This window comes from Trachemys scripta, chromosome 13 (genome assembly GCF_013100865.1).
Source record: "Trachemys scripta elegans isolate TJP31775 chromosome 13, CAS_Tse_1.0, whole genome shotgun sequence".
Taxonomy (NCBI): Eukaryota; Metazoa; Chordata; order Testudines; family Emydidae; genus Trachemys; species Trachemys scripta.
This window is the reverse complement of record NC_048310.1, coordinates 10,855,025-10,876,241: the sequence shown is the minus strand read 5'-3', so window position 1 is coordinate 10,876,241 and position 21,217 is coordinate 10,855,025. Positions and strand designations below refer to the sequence as shown.

The 21,217-nt window shown below is 41.9% G+C and overlaps 1 protein-coding gene across 1 annotated transcript in view; it reads left to right on the top strand.

Moving 5' to 3' along the window:
* The window catches only part of CDH13 (cadherin 13), a 766,947-nt gene that overhangs the window by 241,165 nt on the left and 504,565 nt on the right, over window positions 1-21,217 (top strand). The window contains exon 3 of the mRNA XM_034788956.1: window positions 8,837-9,045. Within this exon, the coding sequence (XP_034644847.1) occupies window positions 8,837-9,045 (209 nt within the window). The remainder of the gene's footprint in view (window positions 1-8,836; window positions 9,046-21,217) is intronic.

Sequence of the window (21,217 nt, the reverse complement as noted above, 5' to 3'; positions counted from 1 at the left end):
TGTGGTGTGTCCTGGATGGAAGCTGGAGGCATGTAGGTAAGTGTAGCGGTCAGTAGGTTTCCGGTATAGGGTGGTATTTGTGTGACCATCGCTTATTAGCACAGTAGTGTCCAGGAAATGGACCGCTTGTGTGGATTGACTTAGGCTGAGGTTGATGGTGGGATGGAAATTATTGAAATCATGGTGGAATTCCTCAAGGGCTTCTTTTCCATGGGTCCAGATGATGAAGATGTCATCAATGTAGTGCAAGTAGAGTAGGGGCGTTAGGGGACGAGAGCTAAGGAAGCGTTGTTCTAAGTCAGCCATAAAAATGTTGGCATACTGTGGGGCCATGCGGGTACCCATAGCAGTGCCGCTGACTTGAAGGTATATATTGTCCCCAAATGTGAAATAGTTGTGGGTGAGGACAAAGTCACAAAGTTCAGCCACCAGGTTAGCTGTGACATTATCAGGGATACTGTTCCTGCTATATAGTATGCATGTCTGTTATGTGAGAGCAGTTCCACTGAGTCTTTTGTTCTTATTTCTTGTAACATTCACCACGTGTCTCATCTGTCTGTTTTTATCACCTGTTTCATCACATATCAGCTGAACACCTAAACTTCAGATAAGGGCCAAATTCTCTTCTGCTGTAAATGGACTACTAGAGATTTGGTCCAATGACTAAATCATTCCTCCCATGCCAACCCAACCCCTCCAACAACCTTCTTTGACTAAAACGTGCACTATCCTGCAGACATACTTTGATTTTAGGTTATTCATAGGCATCTTTTTCACTTACTTGGACTTCTTTTAGGGCCAAATTAGACGAAAAAATTGAGAAGAGTAGATTCTTCTAATTGTACATTCACAGTAATCTGTTGCAAGCATGAGGGATGTCCCATTTCTAGGAAAATCCAATCTTATCGCTTGAAGTTGGACTGAACTTGTAACGCAGATAACAACCAAACGGAAACCTCAGCCTGAGCTTTCCACCCAGGTATGGTTGTTCCTAAGACTCTGTCTCATACCAAGTTTGCTTTGTTCTTGAGAGAGAGAGAGAGAGAGAGAGAGAAACTGACTGTAGCCCCTTTAATATCCTACCTGGATCTAGCTGAATCAGCCTTTGAGTATGACTCAGCAGGAATTGTGTGCCATTTCCGTGTTTTCCTTTCTCTTTCTTAACTAAGGCCCAAATTCATGGACCTAATGTACAGCCAGCGTGGGAATATACAACCTGGGCCAGGGAAAGGAATCCTTACCATAAAGCTGTGGAGCAGCTGCAGGACTCTTCCATGTAGACTGCATTAGCTAACGTACCTTGCCGTAGCCCAGTATCCCCTGACTGAAGGGTAGGACAGGAATGTCTGCACAATAGAATATCCTCTGTCCTGGGTCCCCTATGATATGAGCGCAGAACTAGTGGTGCAGAACTCTTGTGCAAGACCCAAAACCCAAATTCCTGCCCTTCCTTTGTACAGAGAAATCGCAGTGATTCTGGTGAAAAGCTGGATTTGCCCCCGAAATTCAGGTTTACCATGCTTATCTTCAACTCTCTTTACAGTTTTGCTCAACCTACTTCTCTATCACTGCTGGGCCCTTATATTTCTCCATATTGTGTTCACATGGCTCCCTTTGTCTCCTTCCATTCACTCTTGGTTTTACTCCTAAACACAATCAGACTCTCACTGCTCCTCTCGTCTCCTTCATCTTTCTTTGTTGCTGTCATCTTCACATCCTTTTGTTCCTGAGGTTGGAGAGCCAAATTCTGTGGTGGAACTGGGAATTCAGGGGATTGGTGTTTTGGGTGAAACATGGCAAGGAAGTAGCATTCCACTTTTCATACAGCCCTGTTTTTCCACCAGTTGGAAAAAGTGCCAGTTTCATAAAATCCAGAGAGATGGAGGAGCAGACTATGAAGGGGATTAAAATGACAGGTTCACACCCCAAGTGAATATAAAATATACACCCAAATATCTCTTCTGATTGCATGTGTCCAACCAGCATGAGCTCTTGGGTCTCTTTGCAATGCTCACAGATGTTGGCTATTCAGGAATCTAGAGATTGGTGAATGCTGAATAGCGCTGCTGGAGAAATGCACTACTAGAAAGTCTAAAACCTCTTTTTTTTTTTTGAACCACCGGGAAGTGTAACTTCGTTTTTTAATGTAGCCAACAGTGCTGTGCTTGGTGACGTTAGAGGTTTGAACTGTGATCTCTGTTTTCAAGAGAAAGCTTTCCTTATTTGTTTGGCTTTCTTTTTAAAAACTGTTACTAGGAGACTCCTCTCTTCTGACACACTTAACTTGCCAAAGTGGCAGCTGCCAAACTTTACCAGCTGTGAACTATTAATACACTAGTAAATCGCCTGAAGCTTTTTATTATTGGAGGGCTGCTTTTATGCAAAAGGATCCACTTATAATCTCTCCATCAGGATGGGATCTACATCATGCACCTGAATGAAGAATTTCAGCTTTTAATCCCCACACTTTGTGTATGTGGGGAGCTGCCTTTTTTGCAAGCTGTGACAGTGCTATGAGATTTCTGTGTGGCTATTAAAATGCCTGTCCTATATCATCGACAGGACCTGCATTCAGATGGTGCTTTTGGTACTAGGGCAAGCTGCTAATACAGAGCCTTACATAAGGATCTAACTGCGATTACATGAATCTTACCACCACTGCTCCATGGTCTCAATTAACATACAGAGTGCTCTGAGAGCATTAGCTCTGATGTGTCATATGGCTTTATTATTGTCAGGTTGTTTAAAGCAGCACATCCCATGTTCAGTGTGTTTTCTCTGCTGCAGTGTAATACTTGGTTGGCAGGGGCCTGCAGGATGAGGGGGAAAAAGGAGGAGTAGGGGGAGGCTGAAGAATTAATCTGGAGAGAGTGGGATGCCCAAGGGCAATAGGGGCCTTTTGTCTTATGTATGGTACCATTTTGGATTAACCTTTATTCAATGAAATAATGAACCTGCTGGACCCGATTCTGCTCTGTTATCCAACTGTCAATCCAAGGTTACACTGAGGATAGTGATGCTAATTTGGAGTAAATGGGAGCAGGATTTGGGCCAGTATGTCTCATTTCTTTTTGATTTTCTGTCTCTTTTCTTTTCCTTCCATTCCTTCACCAATAAGTGGTATCCTTCTTTCCTCTAGCCGCTTTTTGTGTGTCTGATTTCTCCTCCTTTCTTCTGCCACCTCTATCCACCTTCCTTTCCCAGTGGTGTTTTTTCTCTCCTTCCCTCATATTTTCATTTCTATCTTCCCCCTTAATGTATCTCTTCCCAAAATTTAGTCTCACCCCTTCCTTTCTTCCCTACCCCATCACTTTCCCTCTCTTTCTCTCCTCTCACTTGCAGTGGTGCTGGAATAGTTTTTATAGTGGCGGTGCTGAGAGCCATTGAACCAAACAGTAAACCCTGTAAATAATGGAAACCACTTCAATCCAGGTGGTGCTGCAGCACCACTAATTCTAGCACCTGTGCTCATTTGTGCAGTTTTTCCCATTTTGAGGCTCCACTTTCCATTCCCCCACCTATTCAACCTGACTCCTCCATTTACTCATTCACATGGACACTTTTTACCCACTGCCTCATGGTGCTGCATCAGAGAAAACTAAGGCTGGAAGGGACCTCAAAGTCATCAAATCCAGCCTCTTGTGCTAAGGCTGGCCTGTAAACCTTGACCATCCCTGACTAGTGTTTGTCCAACCTGTTTTAAAAGCCTCCATGAAGGGGATTCCACAATCTCCTTTGGAAGACTATTCCAGCATTTAACAACCCATATAGTTAGAAAGCTTTTCCTAATATCGAACCTAAAATCTCCCTTCCTTCAGATTAAGACCATTACTACTTATTCTTCCTTCAGTGGACATGGAACACAATTGATCATAGTTATCTTTATTACAGCCCTTAACATATCTGAAGACTGTTAACCGGTCCCCCATCAGTTGTCTTTTCACAGAACTAAACATGCTCAGTTTTTTTAACCTTTCCTTACAGGTCAGGTTTCTAAACCTTTTTATCATTGTTGTTGCTCTCCTCTGCACTCTCTCCAATTTGTTCCCATCTTTCCTATAGTGTGGGTCCCAGAATTGGACACAATGCTCCAGCGGAGGCCTCAGCAGTGCTGAGTAGAGTGGGATAATTAACTCCGGGGTCTTACCTCCTGTTAATACACCCCAGAATGATGATATCCTTTGTGACAACTCCAGCACATTGCTGACTCCTATTTCATTTGGGGTCCACTATAACACAGATTCTTTTCAGCAGTAATATCACCTAATCATTTATTCCCCATTTTCTAGTTGTGCATTTGACTTTTCCTTCCTACGTGTAGTACGTTGCACTCATCTTTGAGTTCAGTCTAATCTTCTGAGTTGTCAAAGTTGTTTTTGAATTCTAATCTTGTCCTCTAAATTGCTTGCAACCCCTCCCATGTTGGTGTCATCCACAAATTTTATAAGCATACTCTCCACTCCATTATCCAAGTCATTAATGAAAATATTGAATAGTACTAGATCCAGGCCTGCCCCCTGTGGAACCCTACTATACATGTCCTCCCAGTTTGACAGCAAACCATTGACAAGTACTCTGAGTATGGTCTTTCAACCAGTTATGCACCCACTTTTATTGTAAATTCATCTAGACCACATGATGTGTCAAAAGCCTTCTAAAATCAAGATATATCCTGACTTCTGCTTCCCCCATCCACTAGGTAAGCAACCCTGTCAAAGAAGGAAATTAGGTTGGTTTAGTATGATTTGTTCTTGGCAAATCCATGCTTGCTATTCCTTATAACTGACCATCCTCTAAGTGCTTACAAATTGATTATTTAATAAGTTTGTTCCAGTATCTTTCTAGGTGTTAAAGTTAGGCTGACTAGCCTATAATTACCTGGTTTTTCTCCCCTTTTTAAAGATAGTCACTATGTTTGCTCTCTTCCAGTCTTATGGGGCCACCCATACTCCAGGAGTTCTCAAAGATAATTATTACCGGTTCCAAGATTGCTTCAACCAGTTCCTTAAGTATGATAGGATGAAATTCATCCGGACCTACCGACTTGAATACATCTAACTTGTCTAAATGTTCTTTAATCTGTTCTTTCTCTTTTTTGCTTTGTGTTCCTTCCCTCTTGTTGGTAACATTAATTGTGTTGAGTATTTGGTCACTATAAACTTTTATAGTAAAGGCTGGAGAAAAATAGGCATTAAATACCTGAGCATGCATTAGTTCTCCTTCACAGCTAAGTAAAGAACTTATGCTTTCCTTCATCTTTCTCTTGCTCCTAATGTATTTCTAGAGCCTCTTCATATTGCCTTTTATGTCCTTTGCTAGGTGTAACTCATTTTGTACCTTAGCAAGTTCTGATTTTGTTCCAATATACCTGTGCTATTTGTACTCCTCCTTACCAATTAGTCTGTTTCCACTTTTTGTGGGATTGCTTTTTGACTTTTAGGTCATAAAAGATCGCCTGGTGGAGCCATGTTGGCTTCTTTCTAGTCTTCTGATCTTTTGCATCAGGATAGTTTGTAGTTGTGCCTTTAATATTGTCTCTTTGAGAAACTGCTAGTTCTCCTGATCTCCTATTGCCCTTAGATTTTCTTCCCATGGAACCTTACATACAAGTTCTGAGTTTGTCTGCTATTTTGAAGTCCATTATCCTTATTCCGCTGCTCTCACTACTTCCTTTTTCATGATCATTTTCACCCACATTTCCTTCTACCTACAGATTTGCTACCAGTTCTTCCCTGTTGGTCAGAATCTAAAATGGCTATCTGCCAGCCCTCCCAGTACACAGTGCTGGCTGAGAGGGTAGGGGCTGGTATTGTCCCCATTCCAAGCTGTGATTCCTTAACCAGTCTGGCTGCCTTAGTGCTTAGCCTGCCACATACTGTAACCAATTGCCCTTTGTAGCTGAGGTTCTGATTTGTCAGAGGTGCTTAGCACCTGCACTCCCATTGACATCAGTTGGAGTTGTGGGTACCATTGCTTCTTAAAATCAGCCTCTTAGTGTGCATTTTAGGCCACACCCTAATGCATCACATGGTAACAAGCTTCACTCAAACTGAAGAATCAGCAAAGGGCCATAGATTTCCCATCTCTGCAATTTTCTGGTGGTGGGGTTCAAATGTAGTGGATTTCCAGGAGGAAATTTGACTAATCTACAGTCCCTGCCAGCCCAGATCCCAGAACTGCAGTGCTGTGAATATATGCTTAATCCACTAGTGTTGGAGGAGTGAGGTTGTATGGGAAATTTACCTGCAGGTCTGTTATGCCAGTCAGTTGTAGATGGTCTCTGTAGTGTGTGTCCAGCCATGGTACAGTACAAGGTAATTCTGTATCTGAGACCACAGTTTTGATTCCATATTGGTCAATCTGTGATAGAATCTAGGAATTTCTTGACTATAGAAACAACAACTGCACCTAACAAGATAATCCCAACAGTGGTTTTAACCAATTAACCATTTTGAAGCTGCTTTATTTTTAATAAGTCTAATGCCTTTGATCTCCTATAATTTCTGGGTGCCTGTCCGTATCCATAAAGCACAACAGTTTTTAAAGATGCACTACAGAAGGGAAAACAAGATCAAAATAGCAAGCAGCCCACAATGAACTTAAAAGAAGTTTAGCTTAATAAGCAGTCTGGGAGTCTAGGATGGATCTCCTTTAGAAAAAAACAACACAAACACATGCAATCCATCTTTCTCAAATGGAGAAACCTAAAAGATTTATGGCACAACTACAAGTTTGTGGTGAAGACTTCTTAATCACATGGTTTATTATGAGGTCTAAAGCTGACACGATGTAACTGAGATTCCATTTTAATGAAGTGTGTAATTACTGCAGGCAATGGTATTCACAGTATTTAAAGACTAGGAGCACTTGCTAAATCTCCAAGGTCTTTAGGGGCAAAACTGTCTATAGTATAAATCTATAATGGTTAAGGAGACTAACACAGCTCAAGAAAAAGTCCAGGGCATGTAGAATGGTTATGTGATCTGAATTAACTCATCATTTACCAAATGTCACACACAAAATCTAGCATATATTTTCACTGTATTGTGAAATAAGAAAGGTAAAAGAAATGGGGATAGATACTTGTATTACCCCATAACTTATCAACTTGCAGTAGCTTGCTGGTTGTGCACTTGAAATTAATGTAATTCATCACAGTATCTTTCTTAATCACCATCAATCTCTTGTTTCCTTTTTGTATGCTTTTTTTTTGAGAGATCTCTTTAAAGAACAATTGTGTTGTAGCAAATTGTTGATAAAGATGATAGTATATTAAAAATAAAGTACTGAAGATGCAGAGCAATAGCAAGTATGCAGAACATGTATATCTGAGCACCACTGTCTACTCTCACAAGGCTTAAAACAGTTTCTTGGTAGCATAAACAGTTTCTATCTATGGATATCTAGGGGCCTGTCCCCAGCTGGTGTGCTCTCAGTGGGTCTATGACAATTTATACTAGGGCTGAGGATCGATGGCACTATGATAATTTTCACCAGGGTGAGCATCTGCCCAATAGTTTTATTAATGATGGAAATCTGACAACACAAAGAACTATATTGCTCTATTGATGGTTGCCGCTAAATACAATGCCCACACAGTGTTAACTGGGATCCTGTATTTGGGTGATAGCTGTGTTTTAAATGGTGGTTAATATATATAACTACCGTACTCACTTATAATTCTATATAACCTAAAATAGTCACCTTCATAGATCATCAGCACTTTATAAAAAGATCTCAAATCAATAAATAAGATAAACCATTCTGCAAACAAAAAATCCATACTCACAATTACACTATTTTGAATTACATGTCACACTGTTACAATTATGGGGAAGTTTTTTAAAAACAAAAAGAGCAGGTAGGTGTTCTCTTCCCATTGACAAATCAATGGAAGTTGGCTGTCTATCTTCTATTTACAACTTTAAACAATAAGGAGGGATAGTTTTAATGTGGAATTCATACATTTAGCCAGATGCCTTGATAGTGACGTAAACTATAGTATTCTTTCTGCCACACTTTTCTATCATATAACATTTTTACAATAGAATATGATGCAGGATATTTTAAAAACAACCAGTTCCAGTCATGAAGGCAACATACTGGTTACCTTTAACTGTTTTGTTAGCCTTAAAGACTCTAGAGGTCCAGTAACATGAACAAGTCCATGATAAGTACTTTGTAGATCAGGGGTCGGCAACCTTTCAGAAGTGGTGTGCCGAGTCTTCATTTATTCACTGTAATTTAAGGTTTCACGTGCCAGTAATATTTTTTAACGTTTTTAGAAGGTCTCTTTCTCTAAGTCTATAATATATAACTAAACTATTGTTGGATGTAAAGTAAATAAGGTTTAAAATGTTTAAGAAGCTTCATTTAAAATTAAATTAAAATGCAGAGTCCCCTGGACTGGTGGCCAGAACCCGGGCAGTGTGAGTGTCACTGAAAATCAGCTCGCGTGCCGCCTTCGGCACGTGTGCCATAGGTTGCCTACCCCTGCTGTAGACACTACCTAATATATGCAATTAGGTATGTATTTGCTGTCTGTGTGATCTTGATTTGAGTGATCACAAAATGTCCAAGACTGAAATTATTAATTCATGTCTTAGTTACCCAATTTGCCTGGTCAAAATCTTGCATCCCTCCAAAACTGCACATGCACAAGCTTGTCCACGAAGTTATGCAAACAAAGAGCTTGATTGGAGACCACTTTGAAAATGTGCTCCATAGTTTGGAACAAGTTGTGTGTGATATCTCTGGAGAAGCAAATCATGTACAAATGTGTGACACTTGTGAGTGTAGACCAATACTTACGCTCTTGTTGTTTCTTCTTTTCCAGTGGTGTTTGATGACTGCGAGGGGAATGACAAGTTGAACTTTGAAGTTTCTAACCCAGACTTTAAGGTGGAACCCAATGGATCTTTAGTTGCACTGAAAAATATAACTGAAGCTGGCAGAGCTTTGTTCATCCATGCTCGGTCTGCCCAGGCTGAAGATATGGCAGAAGTTCTAATTGTCGGAGGGAAAGACCATCATGGCTCTTTAAAGGTAACAAAAGACCAAAGTTCACAGTAGAATGTCAAGGAGGGTTGTTATAACATCTTAAACACTAGACAGCGTTACCTCCTTAAAAGAGAGATGTCATCAGACATAAGAACAGCCCTACTGGGCCAGACCAGTGGTCCATCTAGCCCAGGATCCTGTCTTCTGACAGTGGCCAATGCCAGGTGCTTCAGAGGGAATGAACAGAACAGACAATCATTGAGTGATCCATTCCCTGTCCTTCACTTCCAGCCTCTGGAAAGCAGAGGCTAGGGGCACTCAGAGCATGGTGTTGCATGCCTGACCATCCTGGCTAATAGCCGGTAATTGACTCGTAATCCAAGTATTATTTTAATATTCTGAACTCTTGAAATCAGGGATGTTGTATGATACTGAGTCACTGCATATTTCCTAGGCACCAACAGAGAATTGATAATGCCAATGAAGGCCAGATAGTAACAAAAGAACCATTCAAACAAAACAGTCCTTCTCCAAGGACACAGATCAGCTTTGTTGAGGGTAGCTCATAAGAGGCCGAACTGTAATAACCTTACTAGTACAAACCAGTGGGACTAGACAACCACAGTATGGCCCTTACTGACGATCTGAGAAGACTTACTGTAAAGATTTAATTTAAGTCCTACAAATCCTTAACCTTCATTAGAAATCTAAGAGTGACCCGGGAATGAATTCCAGCCTATGGCTCTTTAATTTTTTAATATGGTTCTCCTGTGTCCTAGTGTACATCAATGCCTATACCAATTATTACCCCACATTTTGCAGTGTCTCCTTTACATGCCAATGATTTTTGTTCCACTTTGTCCATGGAAAAGTGTGTCCTTCCTCTTTCACATAAAATTTCAATATAATCCTAAAATGATGGGGTGGAGGGCGGGGGAATTGATTGAAATGTTTACTTCATACACAACAAAATAACAAAAGAAAAACTGATGTAGCCTTCATTTCGGTGCCATGGCATTCAGCAAGTAGGCAGGCATGACAGTGACTTACAAGATAATTAAGCCTGGTACCTTTACAAACCTATAATTTAAAGGAACTCAAAGAAGCCATAATAAGGAGGGTTAGAAAGAGTGACTGATCCAATGTCTTATTTCAGTATTTAGGCTTTTGGCTGGGAGCACTTTCATTATATTTCTGGCAATAGCTATAGTAGTTTAACTTAAATCTTCTTTTTTTAATTTTTTTTTAAAAGGGTTAGCTGTAGGGCTAACAAAGGCTGAACAAACTTTTAAAAGTCAATGGCCGAGGGAAAGGTTTTGAGTTGCATTTTAAGCTGTATTGAATGTGAATATAGATTGCCGGGAAAAACAAATAGCATCAGAAAGTTATAATAGCATGAGTAGAGGTGGTTGAAACATTTTCAACTGAATGAAATTTTGTCAAAGCCTTTCTGTTTCAACTAAGGATACGTCTACACGGCAAGCAGAAACCTGTGGCAATGAGTCTCGCAGCCCAGGTCTACAGACTCAGGCTTGCGCTACAATGCTTAAAATAGCTGTGTGCACATTCAGAGCCTGAGCTCCGGCCAAAGCCCAAATATTTACACAGCTATTTTTAGTGCTGTAGCACAAGCTCGGCAGCCTGAATCTGTAGACCCAGGCTCTGAGATTCACTGCTGTGAGCGTCTGTTGCCGTGTAGACATACCCTAGATCACCTCAAGAGCAAGAGTGACTCTCTCTCATACTCTTTAGCTGGCTAGTTAAGTTTTTGCTCTGCCTGATTCAGTGTGATGTGGGAGGAAAACTTTCTGGTCTGAAGCAGGGGCTTGAATCTGAATCTCCAGCATCGCAGAACAGTCTATAAAACATACACACACACACACACACACACACACTTCCATTTTTGGTGAAAACGTTCAAAACATTTTGTTCCAGTGTGGAACAAAAGACAAATGTTGAAACCTGGAAGTTTGCCATGAAATGCTGTTGTGCCCTTCAGTCAGCTCTATTGTGAGATGAGGGATGGGCCCAGATCCAAACAGCCCTGAATGCTGCTGACAGATCTGGAGCCAATCGTCAGGGCCTAGTCCCTGTGTGAAAGTCTCTTATTCTTTGAGCTACATCCTGAAGTTCTTACTCAATTTTTATCCAGTCTTCCTGAATGAGGCAGCCCTTCCATTGTTTTCAATAGCAGTTTTCCTGTGAAAGGTATGACCTCAGGATCTGAACCACTATTTTTGTGAGAAACTGGAGATTGTTTTTCTTCTCAGAGAAGAGACTGCTGGCATGGGGTATCTCTGTGTGTGTTTGTGCCCTGCACTTAATTATACAATCAATGCACCTTAGTCCTCAACTGCTATTCTGGTGGTGAGCCTCTCTTCCACAAAGACTCCCAAGTGTACTGATTAATGTTCACGACAGGTTTAAAAGCCATCAACTTCACTCTTTTCATAAATAAAGTTTGATCTGAACGCTGGCCCTGATCCTGAGCTCTGCCCTGGCCACTTTTCACTGCTCCAGTGGAAGAAAACCAGCCTAAATCTGGCAGATCCAACTGTTGGCTGATCTCCCCTGCACAGGTGGATCCTCAGATGATGTAGAGCTACCTGTAGTGTCTCCTTCACCTGCAGCCATCAACCTTTTTATAGCTGCTGGTATAGGGGACATGACTGGGAGAAAGGGCTATGACCAGGGTCCCCATTCAAAATGATAATCTTCACATGTAGTAAGGGCATTGGCAATTTGTGGCTGCTTAACCTTGTCTTGGGAAACTATCCTGGCATAGAGCAACATCTGGATTTTATGACAGTGGAGAGAATCTTTCCAGCCCTCCATCTTGTGTTTATTGAGCATTCGCCAATGATGTCAGAGAATCAGTCCCAGAGCTGATGGATTAATCCAAGTCTTTCTAAGGAGGGTTCTATTTTTTTTAAGCAAACAGTTCAGTTATTGTTTGCCTATTTTAAGTCCAACACAGTCTGTTTTGTCTTTCTGTGTGTCAAATTCAAGTAGAATTTCAAGATTACATTGTCCTATCTGAAGTGATTTTATGATAAATTTGAACTTAATCCTTCATGCTACAATCTCCGTGTGTCAGCATGGAAACAGCAAAACTGCTCCATCTGTGTGTGAGATGAATCTTGGCGAAGACTAGCTCAGATTGGAACCTTCGCATTTTAGTATAATTCTGTAGGGTTATGATAAGCATATGCTAGAGCAGTGCTTAGCATGCAGTACTTAGAGTTCCGTACCTTGTTTAATTAGAGGATAAGTGGTTATTAAATATTTCCCCACTGCCTGTGACTGCAGTTTCTCTTTTGAAAGCTTGTAACCTACATCTGTGAAATCCCATTGTTAATGGTTCTAATTACAGAATCTCAACATGTTTAGAAAAGACTGACAACAATCGACTAATACAGTGACTGGCAGTCTACGTAACCTTAGCTGTGAGCCTGAAGAGAGACGGACTAAACTATAAACCTTAGAAAGGGTGATTGCTCCCGGCCAGAGATGACTACTGGAAAGATTTAGAGGATGACTTTGGAGAGTACATAAAAGTTTTTGGATTCTAGTGATCTAACTCCCATTGAAGCCTGTGGAAAGACTCCAACTGACTTCAGTGGGAGATGGATCAGGTCCTAAGTGATTCAATTAATGAGTGATTTAATTAAGTGATTCAGTTCATAGCTAAAACATCACCAGTGATTATAAAGATAATGCCTTCTTTCTTAGCGGTTCTGCTTGTTGTGTCTTTGAGACATATCTGCTTATTTTCCTATCAGAAAACATTTTTACTCTTGTTAGCTCTCCAGAGGAAACTGATTCATATTAGCAAGATGGATGCTACTCTGCCTCCAGCATAATCAAGAAGATTGCCAATTAGATGCTGATTAGACTTTTTATTGACTAGTAGAGGTGGAAGAAGCAAAAATTATATTTTGATTTTCAGATCAAGTTTCCTCTGAAACTTTCTTCAGAGGTTGTGTGTCTGTCTGTGTAATACATACACATATTTGCATATTATGAAGGGACAGGAGTTGTAACCAGATTCCATTCTAAGTCCTGTTGTTAGCATCTCCCCCATAATTATGACTAGTAACATTGGTTTCTGTCTGTTTTAGGGTGTTCTACAGCAGTGTCTCTCAACCTTTCCAGACTACTGTATCCCTTTCAGGAGTCTGATTTGTCTTGCATACCCCTAAGTTTCACCTCACTTTAAAACTACTTGCTTAGAAAATCAGTCCTAGAAATACAAAAGTGTCATAGCACACATAGGCACCGACTTCCCCTCTGCCGGTGGGAGCTCAACCTTCCCCCCCCACACCTCTGGCCTCACCCCTGCACCACCTCTTCCTGCCCCTACACCACCCTCACCCAGGGTTGAGCCCCCACCGGGGGCCAGGGCTCGCAGGGCATTTCAGTGGCGGGGGGCCCTTCAGTCGCTCCGCGTCTTCGGCAGCACCGAAGGGCCCCCTGCCGCCGAAATGCCGCCGAAGACCCGGACTGGGTGGAGGAAAAATGGGACCCCTTGTTGAGCATTATGCATAAGCTCTGTAAGGCAGCACAAGGAATCGGAACCCTGGGAAGTTGTGGCACTCCAAAATTATTAAGAACAAGAAAATTCAAAGGGTTCTCTGGACCATATGGAGCTCTTGAGTTTTACAGGCAAGTGGTATTGTGGATCAGTCAGGTCCTGAGTATTAGTGGTAACTAAATAGTAGTTGGGAATAAATACATTGCTTCTAAACTCAAAATTGCAGGAGTATAGCTGGAAACACTGAAGAAAGTGATGCACTACCCTATATAATTTTAAAACAGAAACAAATAGACACCCCCCCCATAATATAGCAAGGAATATCATTCTTTAAAAAAGACCACATTGTCTCATTCAATCCATGGCATCTGATAAAAGTAGTATACAACTCGATAGCATTCATCTCCATGTATTTTTTGACAGGTTTCCACGTCCCATTTAGGACTTATGTCCTGCCCTCTCTTCCCATTTCCGTTGGTGTTGAGGTTTGGCGCCATTGGCCATTTTGAATTTTTTTTTAATTATTTTTTATATTTGAATAGGGGGAATGTTCTGTGCTTGTGATTTGATACGTTTGGTTGATTGTTTTGAGAAAAAGGTTGAAAGAATAGAGTGTCAGAGCTTAAAGATTTTTTTAAAAAAAGAAAGATTTGGTTAGGTTTAGAGGGGGAAAAAAAGAGAGAATGTTTGGTTAGGTTTTGTAAGGAGAGATGATTTTAAAGGACTAGTTTTGAATGTTAAAGAATAACTTTTTAAAATAAATGTAAAAGGTTTATTAAATATAAAGTCAGGTTAAAAACACATGACCGAGAAAAGGGAATTTTATAAAGCGAAGACAGTTTAGTAAGCACATAGTAAAAAATATAAAAGTAGATTAATAGAAAAGCATTTTAAATATTAGATATAAGGGTAGGTTAAGAAAAGAGCATTTAAAAAGAGTTAAATAAAAGATAGGTTAAAAGAGAGAACATGGCAGAAAGAGGGAAAAGAGAGCCCTTTGCAAAGAGCAAAGATAGGCAGCACATGGCTGAGTCAGAGAGAGAGAGAGAGATCTTATCCATGCGACTGTTCCTGGGAAAAGAGGGATCTCCGAAGGCTCACAACCACTCACGCTAGTTATCGCCACCTTTGGATTGGGTCAATCAGATGCTGTTCTACAGCTGCATCACAGAATACATTTTCCTGAACCAATCCTATAGTCCCAAGATTTTTAAACAAGAGCCATCTCCCTCTCCTCCCCTCATTACCCAGCATTCTCTTTAAATGCCTTATTCTTATCTAAAAAAAACCAGACTCCAATCATCTTTCCCGCCATGTAACACTTTTACATAGGTGCTTTAATAAAGGTTAAAACCATAAGCCCTTAATAACAAACAGTTTTAAAAATATTTTCCCTATGCTTTTGGTGAGGACACTTTAAAGCTGCAGCAAAAACCGTGTCTGTGAGTCTGAGTGGATCAGAGATAAGAAGATTGCTTCTTCCCCCACTTTTTAACAGATAGAGGTGAAAGTTATATTAAGTCTTGTAAAGGAATAAACACTTTAAAAGACAAGCCTACTTGAAGAAACATCTCTTCATTTAGCACTTTTACATATGCGTTTCAATAAAAAATTAGCATGCATAAGCCATCCCAGGGATAAAATCAAGGACAAACTGTTTATAAAAGTAATTTATAGTGATGAGAAGTTTTCTCCCTGTGTTTTAGACTAACACTGGTCATTTTTAGATAGGACAATTTGAAGCAGCAAACATTTGCAGCAAAGCCACAGTTAGCAAAAACAGCATCTGTGAGATAGTGGATCAGAGGGAGCCTACCTGAAGAGCACCCCACTCGTTGTCTTGCAAGTGTTAAAAGTATGGGGGGAAGGTCAAGGGGTGGGGTTTTCTTCAGATAGGCGATCTCTGAGCTTCATGCAGTCACAAAGCGATGGTTTTTATCTTTAACAATCAGTAAATGGAATAAAATACTTGTTATAACTATCGCAAAGTGTCTTTCAATGTAATCTCATCATTTTGTTAAAACTTGAACAGCGTTTAAAAAGTTAGGAAAGAAGTCTGTGTAAAAAATCAAGCAAACCTGAAGGGGTGACCCCCTAGAGCATTGCTAAGGCAGACTATAATGCATGGATCACTGGCTAGCCTAATTAGTCTTATGTGTTTTTAAAATAAATAGAGAGCCACAGCTCCAGCCTGTGATGTATTATTTTAATAAAATCTATGGACCCAAAACAAAAACAGGAGCTTGTATCTGTGTCTCAGCACACGGGTTACAAACATTTGAAAACAAAGACATTCTGATAATGCAACAGAAAAATTCATACTTAAATCTAAAAGTCCTAAGAAAATGAAAGCTTAATATGACTTTCACATGGATTTGTTAAAAAGTGGGGAGGAAAATAAACTTCTCTCTGATCCAGTGGGTTATAGAATAAGGGGAATATAAGCTAGCTGTTACTAAGGTTCTGTGGTTTTAACTCTGGGATGTTTCTGCATACTCTTTTTTTTTTTAATTGAAACACACCTGTAAAATGTTAAATAAAGAGATGTCTTCATACAGGCTTTTAACGTGTTTATTCCTGTACAAAGGTTAATATAACTTTCACTTGTATTTGTTAAAAAGTGGGGGAAGAAGCATCCTTCTTATCTCTGATCTATTGGCTTACAAAGGCTGTTTTTGCTAACAGTGGCTTTGCTGCAAAAGCGTGCTGCTTCAAATTGTCCTCACTAAAAATGACCAGTGTTAGTCTAAAACCTAGGGAGAACTTTTTTATCACTATAAATTACTTTTATAAACAGTTTGTCTTGATTTTAACCATGGGATGGTTTCTGCATGCTCGTTTTTTTTATTGAAACTCACATGTAAAAGTGTTAAATGGAGGGATGTTTCTTCAGATAGGCTTGTCTTTCAAAGGGGTCCTCTTTTCTAATCCACTAATTTAGAAAGGCTGCTTCAAATTGTCCTCACTAAAAATAACCAATGTTAGCAAAAGCATAGGGGAAAACTTTTTTATTACTATAAATTACTTTGATAAACTGGTTGTCTGTGGTTTTAACCTTGGGTGTTTCTGCATGCTCATTTTTTATTAAAACACCTATAAATAAAGGGCTGTATCTTCAAATAGGCTTGTCTTTTCAAGTGATTATAAAATGGAGCTTTATTCCTTTACAAAACTTAATATAACTTTTACTTGCTTTTGTTCAAAAGTTTAAAAAGAAACAAACTTCTTATCTCTACATTCTGGACATCTAACCGCCGCCTTTATCTCTAATTCACTGGCTAACAAAGCTACTTTTGCTGCAGCTTCAAATTGTCCTCACCAAAAGCATAGGGGAAAACTTTTGAAAACTGTTTGTTACTAAGGGCGTATGGTTTTAACCTTTATTAAAGCACCTATGTAAAAGTGCTACCCGACGGGAAAGATGATTGGGGTCTGGTTTTTTTAGATAAAGATAAGGCAGTTAAAGAGAGGTGGGGTAATGAGGGGAGGGAGATGGCTCTTGTTTAAAAATCTTGGGACTATAGGATCGGTTCAGGAAAATGTATTCTATGATGCAGCTGTAGAACCAGGGCCGGCTCCAGGCACCAGCAAACCAAGCATGGGCTTGGGGCGGCACATTTTCAGGGGCGGCATTCCAACCGGGCTTTTTTTTTTTTTTGCGTGCTTGGGGCTAAAAAAGTCTAGAGCTGGCCCTGGCAGCAGCAGCGGGTCCTGCACGGGGGGCGCCCTGGGGCTGCTGCGGTTTGCGTTGGGGAGCAGCGCCAGCACCTTATGGCTGGGCAGGCGCCGAGTGTGGGACACTCGGGCTGGGTCCCACCCCGTGGGGAGTACAGAGCTGCCTGCAGATGCCGCAGGGAGGCTGCCCCCCAGCACCGCATCCGGGGTTGGGCGAAGCAGCCCGAGCCACCCATGGACTGCGGCAGGGCGGCCAGGAGCAGCAGCGGGGCCATAGTGGGGACCGATGCCCAGGGCGCTGTCATGTGGGGCCTGCATCCCGCTCTCTGGGGCTCCGCTCCCTCTGGGGCTGCCCTGCCCAGGCTCCTCAGCCCTCTGCCGGGCGGTCCCCCGGCTCTGCCCTCCCGGGTCCCAGACGGTCCTGGAGGCCCTGGCTAGAGGGACCCTGAGCTGAGGCGCGGCTCGGGAGCCCTGCTGCTTATCCCAACCCTGCCAGCGTCGGACAGGCTGGAGCCGAGGGGGGAGTGGGCGGAGTCAGCGAGGGGGGAAGCCCAGGTCTGGGGCAGCAGGGAGTGTGGGGGAGAGCCCAGGGTTGGGGCGGCAGGGGGTGCGGGTGTGGGGGGGGGGAGAGCCCAGCACTGGGGCAGCATGGGGTCCGGGGGGNGTCTGGGGCAGCAGGGAGTGTGGGGGAGAGCCCAGGGTTGGGGCGGCAGGGGGTGCGGGTGTGGGGGGGGGGGAGAGCCCAGCACTGGGGCAGCATGGGGTCCGGGGGGAGCCCAGGGCTGGGGTGGGGGGCAGCCAAACATTTTTTTGCTTGGGGAGGCAAAAAAAACTAGAGCCGGCCCTGTGTAGAACAGCATCTGATTGGTCTGATCCAAAGGCAGAGATAGCTAGCCTGAGTGGTTATGAGCCTTGGGAGCTCCCTCTTGCTCCAGGAACAGTTGCAAGCGTAAGACTCAACTATGTGCTGCCTATCTTTGCCCTTTGCAAAGGGCTTTCTTTTCCCTTTTTCTGCCACGTTCTCTCTTTTAACCTAGCTTTTATTTCTCTTCTCTTAACGTACCCTCATATTTATTTTTTTAAATGCTTTTCTATTAACGTACATTTATATTTTACCAAGTGCTTACTAAATAGTCTTCGCTTTATAAAATTCCCTTTTTTCTGTCATATGTTATTTTTAACCTAAGTTTATATTTAATAAACCTTTTACATTTATTTAAAAATATTTTTAATACCATGCCAAACTATTCCTTTAAAATCATCTCTCCTTAATAAACCTAACCAAACAATCTTTCTTCTGTTTAATAACCTTTCTTTCCTTTTTACTTCTAAACCTAACCAAAGCTTTTTTTTTTTTAATCTTTAAGCTCTCTCTATTCTTTCATCCTTTTCCTCTAAACAATCAACCAAATGTATCAAAGCACAAGCAAGGAACATTCCCCCTATTAAAACATAAAAAATAATTAGAAAAAAAATCAAAATGGCCAACGGTGCCAAACCTCAACACCAATGGGAATGGAGGGCAGGACATAAGCCCTATTTGGGGTGTGGAAACCTGCCAAAAATACATGGAGATGAATGCTATCCAGCAGTATACTACTGATGAGACTATCAACAGGAATGCCAATTTCTATCTGTTTTGTACTTAGCTGCCCCTCATCATCACCATAGTTTGTGAATATCAGCCTGTCCCCTTATCTGCTTTGGAACCAGTCACATGTGAACACCTCACAGACATCTGTGGGTTTTTTGATCATAACACATCCATGGGGGAAGGAAAGGCATTATCCCCATTTTATAGATGGAACCTGAGGCACAGCATAGACTAAGTGACTCACCTCAGGTCACACAAGACACTGTCTGAGCCGGGAATTGAATCCACATTTTCCAGGTCTAAGTACAGTGTCCTTCCTCTAGACTATCTTTCCTCACCTACTTTAGTTATACTTTTAGCAAGGATGCCATGTGTACACTAGGAACTGGGCTGAAACTACAGGGAAAAAATATTTTGTTATGGCAATGCACTTTTCTGTGTGTTGACTAATTCTGCCCTTTTCACAGCAAAAGGAGTTATTTAGAACTTTTCTTTGCAGAAACAGAAACACTGAAAAAATAAAAGCCAGATACCCAGAGACTGGTTCCAAAGCAGATAAGGGGACAGGCTGATATTCACAAATTCCAGCCAGGAAAAGCGGTACAGCGTGGTGCCCAGGATCCTTCCATCCACAAGGATGAAATGATTAAATGGAAACTGTCAACCCCTCAGGACTCTTTTCAGGCACCAGATGGGAAAATAAAAGAAGAGATAAGGAGGAGGAGAGCACTCTTGGACAGCATGTAATACAGGAGCAGAACTTAAAATAGCTTCTGGTAGTAGCTCAGAAAGAAGGGAATGAACTTGTTGCAGTCAAGCTGCCCTGTACCATCCACTTTAACTGACTAGCCCTGCAGTATTCTACACTGCCTGCAGTTTCCCTATTTTAAAGTTTTGGTTTTCAACATTATGGTAATATATGTCTGTTACATATAATGTCGAGGAGAGTAGACTGAGACTCAGGAGAGCTAGGTTTTGTTCCTGGCTCAGCTGTTAGCACTTGCCCTGTGGCAAATTACTTCACCATCTTCAGGGCCGGCTTTAAGCTGATTCACCCGATTCCCCGGAATCGGGCCCCGCGCCTAAGAGGGCCCCGCTCCAGAGGTCTTCCGTGGCACTGAAGGACCCCCCGCCACCGAAATGCTGCCGAAGACCCGGAGCGGACCCCCCACCGCGAAGTGCCGCTGAAGCCCCAGACTGCCACAGGGTATTGGAATCGGGCCCCGCGGGTCATAAAGCTGGCCCTGACCATCTTGTTCCTCAACAGAATGAGAATAATGATTCTTAGCCCTGTGTAAAGCACATTGAAACCTATGGTTGAAAGGTACTATATCAGAACTAGATGGTATTATGAAAGAGTGCTATATTTTGGTCTGAAATCACCAAGATGAAATTCACTGGACAAGTGCAAAGTACTGCAGTTAGGAAGAAAAATGAGACAATGGGGAATAATTGGGTAGGCAGTAGTACTACTGAAAAGAATCTGGAGGTTACATTTGTCATGAGTCATCCCTGAGTTACCTCTGAGCCTGCCCAAGTCTGATTACTCATCCCTGAACCAGAGAGTATGATGAGTCATCCACAGCAATTACCTGCAGGTATTGTGATAGGCCCCATGCCGTTCAAGCAGGGTTCAGCCAATCCTCAGGCCAGAACCCGCTCATGTGATCCCAAGGCAAATGTATAGACTCCTAAGGGGAGCAGTTTCTCCAGTCTGCTCACCATCATTACCTAGCTGGAAATGTTCCCATTGCCTGGTAGTTCTGACACAGTGTCTGTACTCCTGCTTTATCTCTAGCCAGCCCTTGCTCCTGCTTGTACTTCTGCTCTAGCTGGGTCTTGTTCCTGCTTCAACTCTAGTCCCGGCCTGCTTCCATGCTAGCCAGTCCCTGCTCCAGCCTGCATCTGCTTCTGCCTCAGCCAGCGATTCTGGCAGTAGTAGGTCACGAACTGAATATGAGTCAACTATGTGTTGCAGTTGTGAAAAAGAAGCTAATATAATTATAGGGTGTATTAATAGGCGTGTCATAGGTAAGACATGGGAGGTAATTGTCCTGCTGTACCCAGCATTAGTGAGGTCTCAGCTGGAATAGTGTGTCCAGTTTTGGGCCCTAGCCTTCAGAAAAGCTGTGGAAAATTGGAGGAACTCCAGAGAAGAGCAACAAAAATGATAAATCAGGTTTTCTAAATCTTTTATGAGGAAAGGTTAAAAAGTTAGTCTTATTTTCTCAAGACTACAATATGCTGAGGGGGGTGGGGCCAGACAGCAATCTTCAAAAGTGGTAAGGGCTGTTATAAAAAGGATGTAAAAAGCAAAAGAGGGTCCTGTGGCACCTTTAAGACTAACAGAAGTATTGGGAGCATAAGCTTTCGTGGGTAAGAACCTCACTTCTTGCATCTGAAGAAGTGAGGTT